This window comes from Rhinoraja longicauda, chromosome 24 (genome assembly GCF_053455715.1).
Source record: "Rhinoraja longicauda isolate Sanriku21f chromosome 24, sRhiLon1.1, whole genome shotgun sequence".
NCBI lineage: Eukaryota > Metazoa > Chordata > Chondrichthyes > Rajiformes > Arhynchobatidae > Rhinoraja > Rhinoraja longicauda.
The window spans coordinates 15,505,181-15,522,804 of NC_135976.1; the positions used below are offsets into that span (position 1 = coordinate 15,505,181).

The 17,624-nt window shown below is 43.9% G+C and overlaps 1 protein-coding gene across 1 annotated transcript in view; it reads right to left on the reverse strand.

Moving 5' to 3' along the window:
• itpr3 (inositol 1,4,5-trisphosphate receptor, type 3) overlaps positions 1 to 17,624 on the reverse strand; it is a 185,378-nt gene that overhangs the window by 28,027 nt on the left and 139,727 nt on the right. The window contains exons 39-47 of the mRNA XM_078420692.1: positions 17,405 to 17,574; positions 15,260 to 15,437; positions 13,208 to 13,380; positions 12,172 to 12,372; positions 9,053 to 9,163; positions 5,930 to 6,025; positions 3,656 to 3,757; positions 1,909 to 1,992; positions 1,369 to 1,467 (exon numbers count right to left, since the gene is read on the reverse strand). Of these exons, the coding sequence (XP_078276818.1) occupies positions 1,369 to 1,467; positions 1,909 to 1,992; positions 3,656 to 3,757; positions 5,930 to 6,025; positions 9,053 to 9,163; positions 12,172 to 12,372; positions 13,208 to 13,380; positions 15,260 to 15,437; positions 17,405 to 17,574 (1,214 nt within the window). The remainder of the gene's footprint in view (positions 1 to 1,368; positions 1,468 to 1,908; positions 1,993 to 3,655; positions 3,758 to 5,929; positions 6,026 to 9,052; positions 9,164 to 12,171; positions 12,373 to 13,207; positions 13,381 to 15,259; positions 15,438 to 17,404; positions 17,575 to 17,624) is intronic.

The following is a 17,624-nucleotide window of genomic DNA, read 5'->3' on the forward strand; positions in this document are numbered from 1 at the left end:
ACACCAGTTTCTTCTCACATCCAAAGACATCCCAAAAATGTGCGGGTTAGTAAGTTAAGTGGCCTCTGTAAACTGCCACTAATGTACAGGAAGTGGACACGAAAATGTGATAACAGGACTAGTGTGAACCAGTGATTGATGGTCGGCGTGGACTCAGTGGGCTGAAGGGCCTGTTTCCATGTCTCAAGCTCTAGGAGTATTAGGTGTCATAACATTTTAGAATTACATTTTTTATAATCTTCCTCCACCAAGATGAGAATAATTAACTTATTTTAAAGGAATCCTCAAGGTGTCCAAGAGCCATGAAGATTTATTATCCTTGATCATTGTAATCTATTGTCTTATTGGCCAAAAGGGCAGCATCACGGAATGAAACAAATTTACACTCCCAAAAGTTAAAATGGCAAAACACAAAAGAGACATTTTTTGCACATTTGGTAAAATTTCATTATTGGTTTATTCTGACCACAATTGGAATTGACATCCCAAATAAGTTTCAGATTGGGATAGATTGACGTAAGTAGACTAAAAGACCAAGAACTGTCTGCTGTATAATATATTGCAATGCAATTTCTCGAAAATGTGAATGGAATTTGAGAAATATGATGAATTTAAAATCATTTCATTGCACATTTTTATTTGAATGAGCTAACAAATATTTTTACAATGAACATCATTTATATGTGAAACCGGAGGCAAACCAAGGAGGGCAATGTGGTCTCTCCAAACAACTATCGCTGCCTTTGATACGAGGATGTTTAGTTTAGTTTAATTTACTGTCAAGTCTACATAACCATACACCAACTTCACGCTGCATCAGCAAGGCCACCAGCTGAAACAATGGCCAGTCATACTCCAGTCACTCCCATCCACCAGGCAAGAGGTAGGGAAGTTTGAAAACGCATACCTCCAGCTTCAGGGACAGTTTCTTCCCAGCTGTTATCAGGCAACTGAACTGTCCTATCACTCACCAGAGAGGGGTTGTGACCTCCCATCTACTCCTTGGAGAACTTCAAACTATCTTTAATCAGACATAACTGGACTTTATCTAACACTTTATCCTGTATCAGTACACTCTGGACGGCTCGACTGTAACCATGTGGAGGCTTGTCACTGACTGGATAGCACGCAACAATAGTTTTTCGACTGTACCTCAGTACACGTGATAATAATAGACTAAACTAAATTATAAAGTGGTCTTTTGCTATATAATACACATTTCTTATTGTTTCTACGACCATAATAAGACTGTGGCCCAGGATTTTTAATACCTTGCATAAGCTGAATTAATTTGTTGGGGGAAAAGCTCGTCTTTGCCTTCCACAGGGACAGGGTGCAATACCAACCCTGACGCTGTTCAGACCTTACCTCTATCTGCGCCGTGTGCTTTGAGTAGTAGGTCAAAGAATCTTCCTCCTCTTGGGGATCCTGACCAGATTTCAGCATTGGCATTTTATTGAGCATGAGCTGGAAAACATCGGAAAACCTGTTAAATCACCAATTCGCGGATTTATTTGTGCTATTTATCAGTATCCTGGAGATAATCTGCACATTTTACGATATCATTTGGCACGTGTTTAGTTTAGAGATACTGTACAGCAGGGAAACAGGCCCTTCGGCCCACCGAGTCCTCGCCAGTACACTAGTTCCATCCTGGACACGAGGGACAATTTCCAAAACCCAATTAATCGACAAACCTGCATGTCTTTGCAATGTGGAAGGAAACTGGAGCACACAGGGTGAACGTATAAACTCCGCACAGACAGCACCCACAGTCAGGATCGAACCCAGGTCTCTGGCGCTGTAAGATCGCTGCGCCACTGTCACAAACACCAATTCTGATGGAGATACATGTACTTAAGCAAGAAGATTGTGTAAACAAGCGTTTTATTAAACTCACTGACTCACCTTTGAAATACCTTCCTCCACCTCCTCCTGCACACGTTTGATTGGCTTCAGTAACTGCTGCAGCAGTCTGTTGTGGCGGGACAACTGGAAGACAAGATAAGATTAGACATTAGAGATACACCATGGAAACTGGTCCCTCGGCCCATCGTATCCATGCCGACCATCAATCATCCGTTGACACTAGTTCTATGTTATCCCTCATCATCGGCTCAACAGGGTTGCTGCAGTCTCAGGCCACTCTCTCAGGTTCCTTTCCCTTTAAATTTACCTACTTCAAAAGAACAAAATATTATTCTATTGTGAAACATCTTTTTAAAAATGTGTAGTGAGGTATTAAGAGAAGTAACATCCAACTGTGCAGAAAGTCCATCTATCAATCACTCACCAATGTCTCGAGCATGCTGGATTATTGGAATTCTACTGTATTCATTCAATTGATAAAAAGAACATAACCTTGGTTTAGCTAACAGCATTTTCAGCATGGTTAGTAGGATGAGAGTTCAAATCTCACTCACTCACCCATGGCAGTGTGTTCCGGGCACCCACCATCTTGTTTAAAAAACCTGCCCGCGAATCTCCTTTGAACTTTGCTCCTCTCACTTTAAAACGATGACAATTCCACCCGTGGATAAAACCCTATTTATGTCTCTCGTTATTTTATATATTTCTATCAGGTCTCCCCTGAACCTCCTTGAGTTTCAGAGAAAACAATCCAAATCTGTCCAACTTCACTTAATAGCTCATTTCCTTTAATCCAGTGAGCAGCACAGTGGGGCAACAATAGAGTTGCTGCTTAACAGTGCCAGAGACCTGGTTTCGATCCTGACTACGGGTGCTGGGGTTTGTACATTATCCCTGTGATCGCATGGGTTTTCTCGGGTACGGCTGGTCAGCGTGGACCCGGTGGGCTGAAGTACCCGTTTCCAGGCTGTAAGTATAAGGGCGATAACTGTGGTGCTGTGGTAGAGTTGTTGCCTTACAGAGCCAAAGACCTGGGTTCGATCCTGACAAAATCATAAGAGGAACAGATCGGGTAGATGCACAGAGTATCTTGCCCAGAGTAGGGGAATCGAGGACCAGAGGACATAGGTTCAAGGTGAAGGGAAAAAGATTTAATTGGAATCTGAGGGGTAACTTTTTCGTACAAATGAAGTCAAGTCAAGTCAATTTTATTTGTGTAGCACATTTAAAAACAACCCACGTTGACCAAAGTGCTGTAACATCAGTTCAGGTACTCAGAACGAACATACAATGGCACACAAACATAACAGCACATACATAAACAGATCAAGCTGCCAGATGAGGTAGTTGAGGCTGGGAATATCCAAATGTTTAAGAAACAGTGAGACAGATACATGGATAAGACATGTTTGGAGGGATATGGACCAAGCGCAGGCAGGTGGGACTAGTGTAGATGGGACATGTTGGCCGGTGAGGGCAAGTTGGGCCGAAGGGCCTGTTTCCACACTGTATCACTCAATGACTCTTTTGACTACCAGTGCTGTCTGCACGGAGTCTGTACGTTCTCCCTGTAACCGTGTGTAACAGGTTTGTAGGTTAATTGGCTTCGAAAATTTGAAAATTGTCTCCAGTGTGCAGGATAGTGCTGGTGCACAGAGATCGCTGATCAGTGGGCTGAAAGGCCTGTTTCTGCGCTGTATCTCTAAAGTCTAAATTAGGGTAGAAAGTGAACAAAAAGAAAGTGAAAAGGATGACATTCTATAAAATAAAATCCACACAGCCTTACCTGCAACGCTAAGATATAAATATTATGTCCCACATTTCTTGGGGAAACCTCGGAATTCTCACATTCTTTTTCTTGGTTGTAAGCTCTCTCTATAACTTTGACCTTAAAGAGACAATGTTTAAAGAATAATTGAATACCAAGGCCAAACATCCAATGTTATCAGTACATGGCTTTCATATTTTCCCTTTTTGTATAAGCATGAAAAATCAAGGGACAATGAACAGCAATAGGTTTAGTACAAAAAGCTGCAGTTTTTCTGTTAAAATCAGCCACTGTTCTCTGTTAGCTAAACAACACAAAACAGATCATAAGTATCCCTAAAGCTTACAACCCTGCGGTGTGAATGTGGCTTTCCCTAATTTCAAGTACTGTAATTGCTGCATTCCCTCCCCTTCCTCTCCCCAACCCTAGTTATCCTACTAATTCCACAGTTCGCTTCCTTGTACCTTGCTATCACGCCTTCCCCAACCAACAATGGGCCATTATGGGTTCCACCCTTCCTGAGGTCATCCGTTGCTGGCCATGAGTTGGTCTGGCCTTTTCCCGCCCTACAGTTTATTTCCCCCCCCACCCCCCCCCCCCCCCCCCCCCCCACCTCGACCACCCGACCTCTGCTTTCATTCTGAAGAAGGTTCCGACCCGAAACGTCACCTATCCTTTTCCTCCAGAGATGCTGCCTGAGCTGCTGAGTTACTCCAGCTATTTGTTTACCTTCAAGAACTGTTGAATCCACTGTTGTAACACATTTTTGAGTACAAGGTTTGGCTGAGCTCATTTAGTATATAGTGTAGGAAAGAAAACTGCAGATGCTGGTAAAATCGAAGATAGACACAAAATGCTGGAGTAATCAGCGGGTCAGGCAGCATCTCTGGAGAGAAGGAATGGGTGACGTTTCGGGTCGAGATCTTTCTTCAGACGGATGTCAGGTAATGGGGCGGGACAAAGATAGGATGTAGTAGGAGACAGGACGACTGGTGGGAGAACTGGGAAGGGGGAGGGGATAGAGAAGGAAAGCAGGGACTATCTGAAGTTCAAGAAGTCAATATTGATATCGCTGGGGTGTAAGCTACCCACGCAAAATAAGAGGTGCTGTTCCTCCAATTTGCGCTGGACCTTCCTCTGGCAATGGAGGAGGCCCAGAACAGAAAGGTAAGATTGGGAATGAGAGGCGGAGTTAAAGTGCCAAGCCACTGAAAAATCAGGTTGGTTAAGACGGACTGAGCGGAGGTGTTCAGCGAAGCGATCGCCGAGCATGCGCTTGGTCTCGCCGATGTCGAGAGGTTGACACCTGGAACATCGCATACAGTAGATGAGGTTGGAGGAGGTGCAGGTGAACCTCTGCCTCACCTGGAAAGACTGTTTGGGTCCTTGGATGGAGTCGAGGGGGGAGGTAAAGGGACATGTGTTGCATCTCCTGTGGTTGCAGGGGAAAGTACCCTGAATGGCGGTGCTGGCTCGAAGGGCCGAATGGCCTCCTCCTGCACCTATTTTCTACGTTTCTATGTTACCTGGGGAGGGGGTGGTCTGGGTGGGAAGGGACGAGTGGACCAGGGGGTTTCGGAGGGAACGGTCTCTGCGGAAAGCAGAAAGGGGTGGAGATGGGAAGATGTGGCCAGTAGTGGGATCCCGTTGGAGGTGGCGGAAATGTTGGAGGATAATATGTTGTAATTTAGTGTCTACTTTTACAAATTCTACGAGCTTTCATCGGGAATATATATTGAGCAAGATTACATATTTTAGTTTTGCCTGTTAATTTGTGTGCAGTAATAGAAATTCAGTTGTATGCCTGAATGCTGGACTGGATATCCTGATGCAAATTTCAACCTGAAATGTGCAAAGCGATAAACTTGTTGTGAAAGTTTCTGACTGTCAGTAACTGACTGCAGGTACACCATTCATTTTTCCGTCACCTTTGGTTCCAGAGCCTTGCTGGATTATCCATCTTGCCGGTCCAAAAAGAGGTCACGTAATAACAATTCAACAATACACCTCGGACCCACTAATTATGCACCTCCAGTGTCACTAAAGCACCATGGACTGCTAGAAACTTAAATTAACAATTAACAAAGAAGTAAACAATTAATTATTTCAGGACAGGGGCACACGTTCCGAAAGAGTGGCGCCACACGCAATGCTCTGGCAATTTTGACCGGAATAACATGTCAAACTGAATACCATCAGTTGCCAGAAAATCAGTTGCCAGAAAATCAGTAGTGGACCTGTAATACCAATGTTATATCAATACTAGTTCTGACTAATAGTTAAGGCACTCACCAGATCTTGGGGACTCATATTGAAGAGGATTCTCTCTGCGTTTTCAGTGTCATACCTACTTTCCATAAGTGCAAGTAAAAGCTTTGAAGCATTATCCTGTTAATAAAAAAATAAAGGCCAATAACTGGCATTTAGAGGCTTGTAGGTTGGCTCATATATATATATATATAAACATAGCACAAAAAGTAAGGAAATCCTTACTTTTTGTGCTATGTTTATATGGATCATCTTATTAGTAAGGGCATCAAAGGTTACAGATAGGGGGCAGGAGAAAGGGGTTGAGAGGGAAAAATAGATCAGCCATGATTGAATGGCAGTGAACTTGATGGGCCGAATGGCCAGATTCTGCTTCTATGACTTAAGAACTTATGAATGGTGGAGCTGTCAATGGGCCGAATGACCTAATTCTGGTCCTATATGGTCCAGGTGCTCGCAGATCACATTAGTTTAACATGGCCTCTTGTTCATTACGGTGGCGCAGCAGTAGAGTTGCTACCTTACAGCGCCAGAGACCAGGGTTCGATCCTGACTGAGGATGCTATCTGTACAGAGTTTGTATAGTCTCTGTGACTGTGTGGGGTTTCTCTGCGTGCTCCAGTTTCCTCCCACATCCCAAAGACGTGCTGGTTTGTAGATCAATTGGCTTCAGTAAATTGTAAAAATTGTCCCTAGTTGGATAGTGCTAGTGCACGGGGTGATCACTAGTTGGCGCCGACTCGGTGGGCCGAAGGGCCTGTTTCCGCGCTGTAACTCTAAAGTCTAAAGACATGGTCGGCTGAAGGACCTGCTCCTGTGCTGGACTGGTCTATGTTCTTTGTTCGAACTGAGTATTTGATGTCAGTATTGGCACTGTCAAAAGCAAACTGACTTCAATAAACTCTGAAATGCGTTATTCATCTGCAAAGTATTCCCCTTGGAATTTATGATGCCTGTGCATGATGGACGAGGCAGATACAATAGTGGCCTTTAAGAGACTTTCAAATAAGCAGGTGCATATGCAGTGAATGGTGGGATGTGGATTAGTAGGGATTCAGTGGGCCAAAAGGCATGTATCCACGCTGTATCTCTGAACTGATATTGTGCATCACGGTAATAGGCCCTTCGGCCCTACACATCCATACCAACCCTTCTAAACTAGTCCCATTTACCCATATCCCTTAAACAAATTCCCATCCATGTACCTGTCCAAATTTCTTTTAAATGTTGTAATTGTACCTGTCCCAATGACTGCCCCTGGTAGCTGAAGCAGGCACACTACGACATTTAAAATACCATGAACATTTCCCAAAACAGGCATCTCTCCTCACTTGTCTTAGTTGACTTCTTGTCCCTACTCCAAACTTGTCTCAATACATCTGATCCTGTCACCAGATGTGGTTTACAATAGGTGGTAAATTAATCTTGACAAGAAATGTGTTTTTTTAACTCTGATCAACTTTAATTAGTGAGATTGAAAAACTTTGGAAAACATTATGTTTATAGATCTACAAAGTCAAAAATGCAGGGAATGGAGGGATATGGATTATGTGCGGGCAGATAAGAGTTGGTCTTGGCATCATGTTCGGCACAGATATTGTGGGCCAAAGGGCCTGTTCTTATGCTGCACTGTCCTATGTTCCACATTCGAAGTTCACTTTTCTCTGATTGCAAGATTTATGGGCTTTTATAGTTCAATATGAATTTAAATGTGTACTTTCCTGCTTCACATATCAACATATATATCACAGAAATACATGAGGATAGCCTGGTAAAATCTTTTAATCAGTCACATTCACATGCACCACTGATTGCAGGCTGATCAATTGCAGATATTTTTTACAGATGCTTAATGGGATTAACCTAATATTGTACATTTTGCAACGTCAACAAATGTCAGGATTGTCTAGGAATTATATTCAATATCATTTTAATCAAGTCACTGGCTTCAACTAACTCTCAATAAAAATATCTGTCCTGACATTGACGCAGCAAGAAATAAAATTTAACCCCAGTCTTCTCTCGCCATCATTGATCAATAACAACATGAGGACAGCACGGTGGCACAGCTGGTAGAACTGCTGCCTTACAGCACTCGAGACCTGGGTTCGATCCTGACCTGGGTTCGATCCTGACCTCGGGGCTGTCCGTGTGCAATTTGCACATTCTCCCTGTGACCTTGCGGGTTCCCGATTTCCTCCCACATCTCAAAACTTCATTGGAGAGCCTCGGACTATCTTTAATCGGACTTTACTAGACTTCATCTTGCACTAAACGTGATTCCCTTTAATGTGTATCTGTACACTGTGAATGGCTCGATTGTTATCGATTGTTATCGATTGTTATCGTATATTGTATATTGTATATAGTATATTTCCTCCCACACTCCAAAGACGTACGGGTATGTAGGTTAATTGGCTGGGTAAATGTTAAAAAAAAAATATTAAAAAAAAATAAAATAAAAAAAATTGTCCCTAGTGGGTGTAGGATAGTGTTAATGTACGGGGATCACTGGGCGGCACGGACTTGGAGGGCCGAAAAGGCCTGTTTCCGGCTGTATATATATGATATGATATGATATGATTGTTGTTTCCATGACCGGATAGCACGCAACAAAAAAGCTTTTCACTTCACCTCGGCACACGTGACAATGAAGTAAAGTAAGGATGTGCGGGCTTATGGTGCTCTGTAAATTGCCGCTAGTGTGGAAGGAGTGGATGAAAAAGTGGGATAACATAGAAGTAGTGTGAATGGGTTATCAATGGTCGTTGTCGGCTGCACCTTTCAAACTAAAAATAATACGCCTACAGAATATAAGCGTCATTAATGTGGTAATGGTGATATAATTCACTGACTCTGACCACGCGGCAGCTGTGGTAATGGAAACCTATCAGTTGTGTTAGCTCTTAAAGTTGACTTCTGGCACGTGTTGGAAGTGGGTGCAATAGTGGGATAACACAGAACTGGTGTCAACAGGTGATCGTTGGTCGGCATGGGCTCAGTGGGCCTGTTTCCAGGCTGTATCCTTCAACCTTTCAATCAAAATTCCACCCGAGAAACATTTTACAGTGTAGCTTTAGTTGTGGATTGCAGTGAAATATTGGATGAAATTTACTGTCAGTATTTATGAACCAAAGTTCTGCTTACCTTTAACTGTAGCACCAGATCCATCCTGTACTTGCAGAGTGGGCTGATTTCGCTCAGTATCAGTGCAGTAATAATGTCTATGCCATTGCACTCGTGCGTGACAATGCAGGTCTGGGAAGTTAAATAAAATAAACTGAAATATCTTACGGCAGAGAGGGGAAGCACATTCAAAGTTAGTAACTTTGTAAAACTCTGCTTTACATCAACCAATAAAGACCAAGTTATTAAATATTTTACGAAAGGTTTGCTATCGGACAGCACAGTAGTGCATCTGGTCGAGCTGCTGCCTCACAGTTTCTCGGTTCCATCCTGACCTCGGGCGCTGTTTGTGTGGGGTTTGCACGTTCTCCCTGTGACCGCATGGGTTTTCTCCGGTTTCCTCCCACACTTCAAAGGCGTGTGGGTTTGCAGGTTAATAGGCCGTTGAAAATTTGTCCCAAATGTATAGGGAGTGCATGTGAAAGAGGGATAACATAGAACAAATTTGCAGATGATACTAAGCTGGGGGGTAGTGTGAATTGTGAGGAAGATGCAATAAGGCTGCAGGGTGACTTGGACAGGTTGTGTGAGTGGGCGGATACATGGCAGATGCAGTTTAATGTAGATAAGTGTGAGGTTATTCACTTTGGAAGTAAGAATAGAAAGGCAGATTATTATCTGAATGGTGTCAAGTTAGGAGGAGGGGGAGTTCAACGAGATTTGGGTGTTCTAGTGCATCAGTCAATGAAAGGAAGCATGCAGGTACAGCAGGCAGTGAAGAAAGCCAATGGAATGTTGGCCGTCGTAACAAGAGGAGTTGAGTATAGGAGCAAAGAGGTCCTTCTACAGTTGTACCGGGCCCTGGTGAGACCGCACCTGGAGTACTGTGTGCAGTTTTGGTCTCCAAATTTGAGGAAGGATATTCTTGCTATGGAGGGCGTGCAGCGTAGGTTCACTAGGTTAATTCCCGGAATGGCGGGACTGTCGTATGTTGAAAGGCTGGAGCGATTGGACTTGTATACACTGGAATTTAGAAGGATGAGGGGGGATCTTATTGAAACATATAAGATAATTAGGGGATTGGACACATTAGAGGCAGGAAACATGTTCCCAATGTTGGGGGAGTCCAGAACAAGGGGCCACAGTTTAAGAATAAGGGGTAGGCCATTTAGAACGGAGATGAGGAAGAACTTTTTCAGTCAGAGAGTGATGAAGGTGTGGAATTCTCTGCCTCAGAAGGCAGGGGAGGCCAGTTCGTTGGATGCTTTCAAGAGAGAGCTGGATAGAGCTCTTAAGGATAGCGGAGTGAGGGGGTATGGGGAGAAGGCAGGAACGGGGTACTGATTGAGAGTGATCAGCCATGATCGCATTGAATGGCGGTGCTGGCTCGAAGGGCTGATTGGCCTACTCCTGCACCTATTGTCTATTGTCTATTGTAACTAGTGTGAATGGGTCGGCATGGACTCGGTGGGCTGAAGGGCCTGCTTCAATGCTGTATCTGTAAATTAAACTAAACTAAAGCCTTCCACAAATACTCATGGGCGAAGGAGCACAATACAGCAAGTCACCGCAATCTTGTTTAAATCATTTAAACTTCAGCAATGATTCTGTACTTAAGTGGTGGCAAGGTGGTGCAGCGGTAGAGTTGCTGCCTCACTGCGCCAGAGACACAGGTTTGATCCTAACCACGGGCGCTGTCAGTGTGGAGTTTATACATTATCCCCATTATCACGTGGGTTTTCCCCCAGGTGCTCTGGTTTCCTACCACAAAGACGTACAGGTTTACGGGTTAATTGGCTTTGGTAAAGATTGTAAATTGTCGCTAGTGTGTCGGATCGTCCTAGTGCATGGGGATCGCTGGTTGGCATGGACTCGGTGGGGCAAAGGGCCGGTTTCCACATTGTATCTCTAAACTAAATTAAAGTAAAATAAATGTCCATTCTGTCAAGATGAGATTTAAAGAACACATTAACAGGCTACCCACATACAGAGTTCCAATGAAAGGCAAGGATCAGAAATGTTGTTCTCTCCCCACAAATGCAGCTTGATCTGTTGATTTATTTCCTTTCTCCACTTCATTAACTTCTCTTGTTCTGTTTTGACTGAACGATGCAGCATGTAAACAGGTTCTTCAGCCCACCGAGTCCACACTGACCATTGATCACCCGTTCACCACTAGTTCTACGTTATTCCATTGTCTCATCCATGCCTTACACACTAGCAAAAATTTATAGAGGCCAATTACCCGACAAATCCACACATCTTTGGGGCGTGGGAGGAAACCAGTGCACCTGGAGAAAACCCACGCAGTCACTGGGAGAACATGGAAACTGTACACAAACAGAACCGGAGGTGAGGATTGAACCCGCGTCTCTGGCGCCGTGAGGCACCAGCTCTACCAGTGCGCCACTCTTGTGCTTCTTAGTGTTTTTGGAACAGTTATGCCTAATATTGTCGAAATAGCCTTCTCCAACTGAAGTAGGTCCACACTTGAATTGAACCAATATTGGAACATATAATTTGTTTTTTTATGTCAAACGAAAAATCCCACTGTACCAATAGTCCAATGTTAACCCATAACGATGTGGATATGGTCGAATGATACAGGCCCACCACTGATTTTCCGGCAACTGGTGGTCCGGCACAATAGACAATAGGTGCAGGAGGAGGCCATTCGGCCCTTCGAGCCAGCACCGCCATTCAATGTGATCATGGCTGATCATTCTCAATCAGTACCCCGTTCCTGCCTTCTCCCCATACCCCCTGACTCCGCTATCCTTAAGAGCTCTATCTAGCTCTCTCTTGAATGCATTCAGAGAATTGGCCTCCACTGCCTTCTGAGGCAGAGAATTCCACAGATTATCAACTCTCTGACTGAAAAAGTTTTTCCTCATCTCTGTTCTAAATGGCTTACCCCTTATTCTTAAACCATGGCCCCTTGTTCTGGACTCTCCCAACATTGGGAACCTCCTTTAATCCGTACAAATCACGAGAGAGCACTTGAATTCCCCCTGAAAATGCATTGCCTCGGCCGGGTGAAGCGCCCGGTCTCAACCTCATCGGTCGGGCAAAACAGATAATGCAGAAAAGCCCTGGATCCAGCGGTGCAGGAAATTCGGTGGTGGACCTGTAATGCATACCTGGTTATCAGTGCAAGGACCCTGACAATACTCTGTTAGTGTCTCAAGGGTCTGATTAATAAGATGCACGTTGTTCTCATTGATGTACAGTCCAAGCAACCCCAGTCCTCCCGTCGTGCTTCCACACATGATATCCAGGAACTGCAGCGTCTGACAAACTAAGTTGTAATTTGTCTTGTTGTTTTGACAGCGGAGTAGATTCTGTTCAGGAGAAGCACAAGAACAATCAAGAAAATAAAGCAGCAAGCCCTTGCGGCATTGAGCAGAATGTAAAGTCAGATACGGACAGTGGTTTTGCACAAGAACACGCGAAAACAGGAGCGCAGGAAGATAATCAGATTCCTCAAGCTTGTCCCATCATTCAATACGATCATGGATTTCCTCCGGTTTCCTCCCACATTCCACTGTCTGACCCACTGAGTTACTCCAGCTTTTTGTGTCTATCTTTGGTTTAAACCAGTATCTGCAGTTCCTACATGCGCATGTTTACAAGCCTGTTAAGCCGTTGCAAGTAAGAATTTCCTTGTTCCATTGTTGGTACACATGACAATCAAACGCTCCCTCTCTCTCTCAATCTCTCCACTAAAGGAAATACACTTATGAGAGGCATAGATAGAGTAGTCAGAACCTTTTTGAGTTAGTGTAGCTCTTTGGGCTAACGGAATCAAGGGATATGGGGAGAAAGCAGGAACGGGATACTGATTTGGGATGATCAGCCATGATCATATTGAATGGCATGACGGGCCGAATGGCCTACTCCTGCACCTATTTTCCAATGTCTCCCCAGGGTGAAAAAATGTCCAACACTAGAGGGCATAGCTATGCGGTAAGAGTGAGAAAGTTTCAAGGAGGTTTTCAGGGCAAGTTTCTTTTACACATGAGGTAGATGTTAGGTCAGGACTGCTCTCTGGTTGGTGATAGGATGGTTCAGTTACCCTGGAACTCCAGACACTAAACAGCCATTCATCTGCATTCACTTCTGTTTGTAATGTTATGATTAATGCACGGTCGCTTATACGACTCAGCATGGACGAACCTGAAGGTTGCAGTTATGGTTTTCACACAGGAGCTGCAGAAACCGTAGAATAGGTTGCATTATTGCCACAGCTGGACTTATTTCAGCTACCTTCTGCCCGGGTTCGATACCTGCTGACTTGTTCATATGTGATCTGTTATGAGCAGTTGCGAGCAAAACATCGACATCTTTTCCTAAATGGGAGACAGGCAATGATTGAAACTCATGACGAATAAAGTCACCCTCTGTGTAGCATTAGCATCAAGCACATTATATACTGCACAAAATTCTTTCATCTGTTTGGGGAACAGATGTGACCGATTCATAAAAAGAGGAAACAAAGTGGTTATATGAGGTGTTAATCTATTTGTTGCCAATTACGCACAGCATGCTCTGAATTGTTTGCAAGCTTCAGAATGCAATTCTTTTGAATTCCCTTCTCTTTCTTTATCCTTATACTTTTGACAACAACTGAGATATTAGCAACAAAACAAAGCAATTATTACGTGGAAAATTGCAGACATCTATATACTAAAATTCTCATTTGTTATCTTGTTTGTGACAACTTCAGCTAAAACGGTACACGATAGCTCGACAATTTTAGGCCCAGCTTACTCACCATTGTCACTTTAGTGATAATGCAAGTAGTATTATTGAAATCGGTGTTATATTTTTAGTTATTCACATTTTTAAGTTTAAAAGGAGGGGAGGGGGAGGGGAGGAGGGAGGGAGGGGGGAAAGGGGGAGTGGGGGAGAAGGGAGAGGGGAGGGGGGGGGGGTTGAGGAGAGAGGGGAGGGGGGGAGGACAGGGTGCTGCACCAATGCAGGAGAGGTTTGGGCCCATGGTCTAGTTTAAGAATAAAGATGCCTTTAAAAAAAAATCAGATTAGTTCTTTAGCTCCATTTTTGACCTAGAACAACACAAGTACAGGCCCTTCGGCCCACAATGTCGGTGCCAAACATGATGCCAAGACCAACTCTCATTCACTGCGCATGGTCCATATCCCTCCATTCCCGACATATCCCGACATAGACATGTGTCTATCCAAAAGCCTCTGAAATGCCACTATTAAATCTGCCTCAAACACTAACCCTGGTAGCCGTTCCAGGCACCCACCACACTCTGAAAAAAAAGTTGCCCCACGCATCTCCTTTAAAATCTGCCCCTCTCGCCTCAAAGCTATGCCCTCTAGCTTCTTATTTTTCCACAGTGGGAAAAAAAAGTTCTATCTCCAATTTTGATTGATAACTATTCACTCGAATAAATCTAAAATGTATAACCAGATAATACATGGAACAGTACAGCACAAAATCAGGCCTTCTGTGCCGAACATGATGCCAAGACCAGCTTTTTTCTGCCTGCACATAATCCATAACCCTCCATTCCCTGCATTTTTTACTTTGTCGATCTCATAAACATAATGATTTCCAAAGTTTTCAATCTCACAAATTAAAGTTGATCAGAGTTAAGAAACACATTTCTTTGTAAAGATTAATTTACCACCCATTGTAAACCACATCTGGAGACAGGATTAGAGGTATTAAGACAAGTTGGAAGTAGGGACAAGAAGTCAACTGAGACAAGGGAGGAGAGATGCCTGTTTTGGGAACTGTTCATAGTCTTTTAAATGTCATATTGTCCCTGCTTCAGCTACCAGGGGAAATCATTGAGACAGGTACAATGACAACATTTAAATGAAATTTGGACAGGTACATGGATAGGACATTTTTAAAGCGATTTGGGCCAAACATGGGTAAATGGGACTAGTCAGTATGGATGAGTTGTGAAGAAGGGTCTTGACTCGAAACGTCACCTGTCCATGTTCTCCAGAGATAGATACAGAGTGCTGGAGTAACTCAGCGGGTCAGGCAGCATCTCTGGAGAAAATGAATGGGTGATGTTTCGGGTCGAAGCCCTTCTTCAGACTGAGATTCCTCCAGAGATGCTGCCTGACTCACTGAGTTACTCCAGGACTTTGTGTCCGTTTGCCATTTATCTGTTTCCAAGTTTCTAATAGATTCACAAGACAGTGAGTCTAAATGTCAGCAAAACCCTCCAACCGTTTTGCTTACCTCCTGCGATGGCTTGTTTTTTGTCCGGTGTGTCCTTTGTTATTTTGCTTCCTTGGTCATGCATGTTGACTGAGACGGTGGCTTTGATTTCTTGCTGAGCCGTCTTCATCCGATTATTAAGCACTTTAAAAAACTTCTCTGATTTACTGTTACCAGTCATAAGCTCATGGAAATAATTCTGCAGACAAAAAAATATATATATAAATATATATACACACATATATATATATACACATCTCTATATTAGTAAGCATGTGCAGTAGAAAAGTTCATAGATCAAGTACAGTCCACCACCAATTTTCCGGCAACTGTCGGTCTGGCACCTCCTTCAATCCGGACAAAAAGAGCGCACTTCCCCCCCCCCCCCCCCCCCCGGAAGTTCAACAGAAAATGTGGCGCCTCGGCCGGGTGAGGCAGCCGATCCCGACCTCATCGGGTCTTCCGCGACCAATCGGCGGGTCGAATTATTCCCCTACGGCTGGGGTCTGGAACTCCGGCCCGGCCAGAGCCGACAGATCCATTCCCACAGCCGACTTCCAAGGCCGACTTTGCAGCCCCGACCCACTCAGCAGCCTAGCTGCACCGTTCCGGTACCAATGGACCCCTTCCTCTTGGAGGCCAGGACCTCTGTTAGTGCGGCAAAATGTATAATCCAGGACCTAGGGTGCCGGAATATCGGTGGAGGACCTGTAATAAAGATTGTGATTGATTGATTGATTGATTGATTGATTGATTGATTGATTGATTGATTGATTGATTGATTGATTGATTGATTGATTGATTGATTGATTGATTGATTGATTGATTGATTGATTGATTGATTGATTGATTGATTGATTGATTGATTGATTGATTGATTGATTGATTGATTGATTGATTGATTGATTGATTGATTGATTGATTGATTGATTGATTGATTGATTGATTGATTGATTGATTGATTGATTGATTGATTGGAAAATGTCCTTCGGCCCAGCGAGTCCATGCCAAGCATCGATCATCCGTTCACACTGGATCAATATTATACCACTTTCTCATCCGCTCCCTACGCACTTGGGACAATTTTCGAGAGGCCAATTAATCTACTGACCCACACGTCTTTGGAATGTGGGAGTAAACCCATGCGATCATGGAGAGAAGGTACAAACTCCACACAGCGAGCACCTAAGGTCAGAATCGAACGCAGGTGTCTGACGCAGCTCTACCACTGTTTCCTTGCTGAATGACTATAACTAGTTGCAGCAAAACCTCTCACAGAATATCCTGAGAGAACAATTCAGGTTGCAAGGTGTTGCAATCCATTTCTATAGCATTGGCAGAAATCATATGGTCACAGAGCCATACAGTGTGGAAACAGGCCCTTTGGGCTAACTCGCCCTATCTACACTAGTCCCATCTGCCCGCATTTGATCCATTTCCCCTCTAAATCGATCCTAACCATGTACCTATCTTAATGTTGCTTAGATACTTTGATAGCACCAGCCTCAACTACCTCTTCTGGCAGCATTTTCCTTACACCTATCACCCATTGTGTAAAAAAGTTTGCCCTCAAGTTCCTATTAAATCTTTCCCCCCTCGCCTTAAACCTAAGTCCTCTGGTTCTTGATTCCCCTGCTCTGGGTAAAAGACTGTGCATTTACCCAATCTATTCTTTGGATTAGATTTTAGGAATACAGAGGGGAAACAGGCCCTTTGGCCCACCAAGTCTACACCAACCAGCGATCACCTCGTACACCAGCACTATCCTGCAGATTAGGGACAATTTTACCGAAGACAATTAACCGACAAACCTGCACGTCATTGCGGTGTGGGACGAAACCGGAGCACCCGGAGAAAACCCATGCAGTCACAGGGAGAACGTGCAAACTCCGTACACACGGCCCCGGAGGTCAGGATCGAACCGGGTTCTCCGGCGCTGTAAGACAGCGACTCTACCGCTGTGCCACTGTGACACCTGATCATAATCTTGTACCCTTCTGTAAGATCACCCATCTCTCATCCTCCTGCGCTCCAAGGAATAAACATTAATACCCCAGTCTATGAAAATACAACCATGTCCCAATATATCTGAATTAATGTTCATTATTTCAGAGAAACAATCAAAGACTATTGAAAGATTAAAAAAAGTACGACTATTCCACATACCTGAATATCAGTGTTTCCTCCATCCAGCAGAGCAATGGCCAATAAAACACTCTCCTGGAATATCTTGTCACCATTGGAGTTTATGATGAGGTCTGACACCAGTTGTGTGGCTTGTGTGGCTCCTTTCCTTTCGAGACGACACTGGATCCAGTCCTGAGTCTTGTCGGGATCTTATGCAAGAATAAAATTAAACTTCGTCTTTTTGGTAAATGTATGGAAC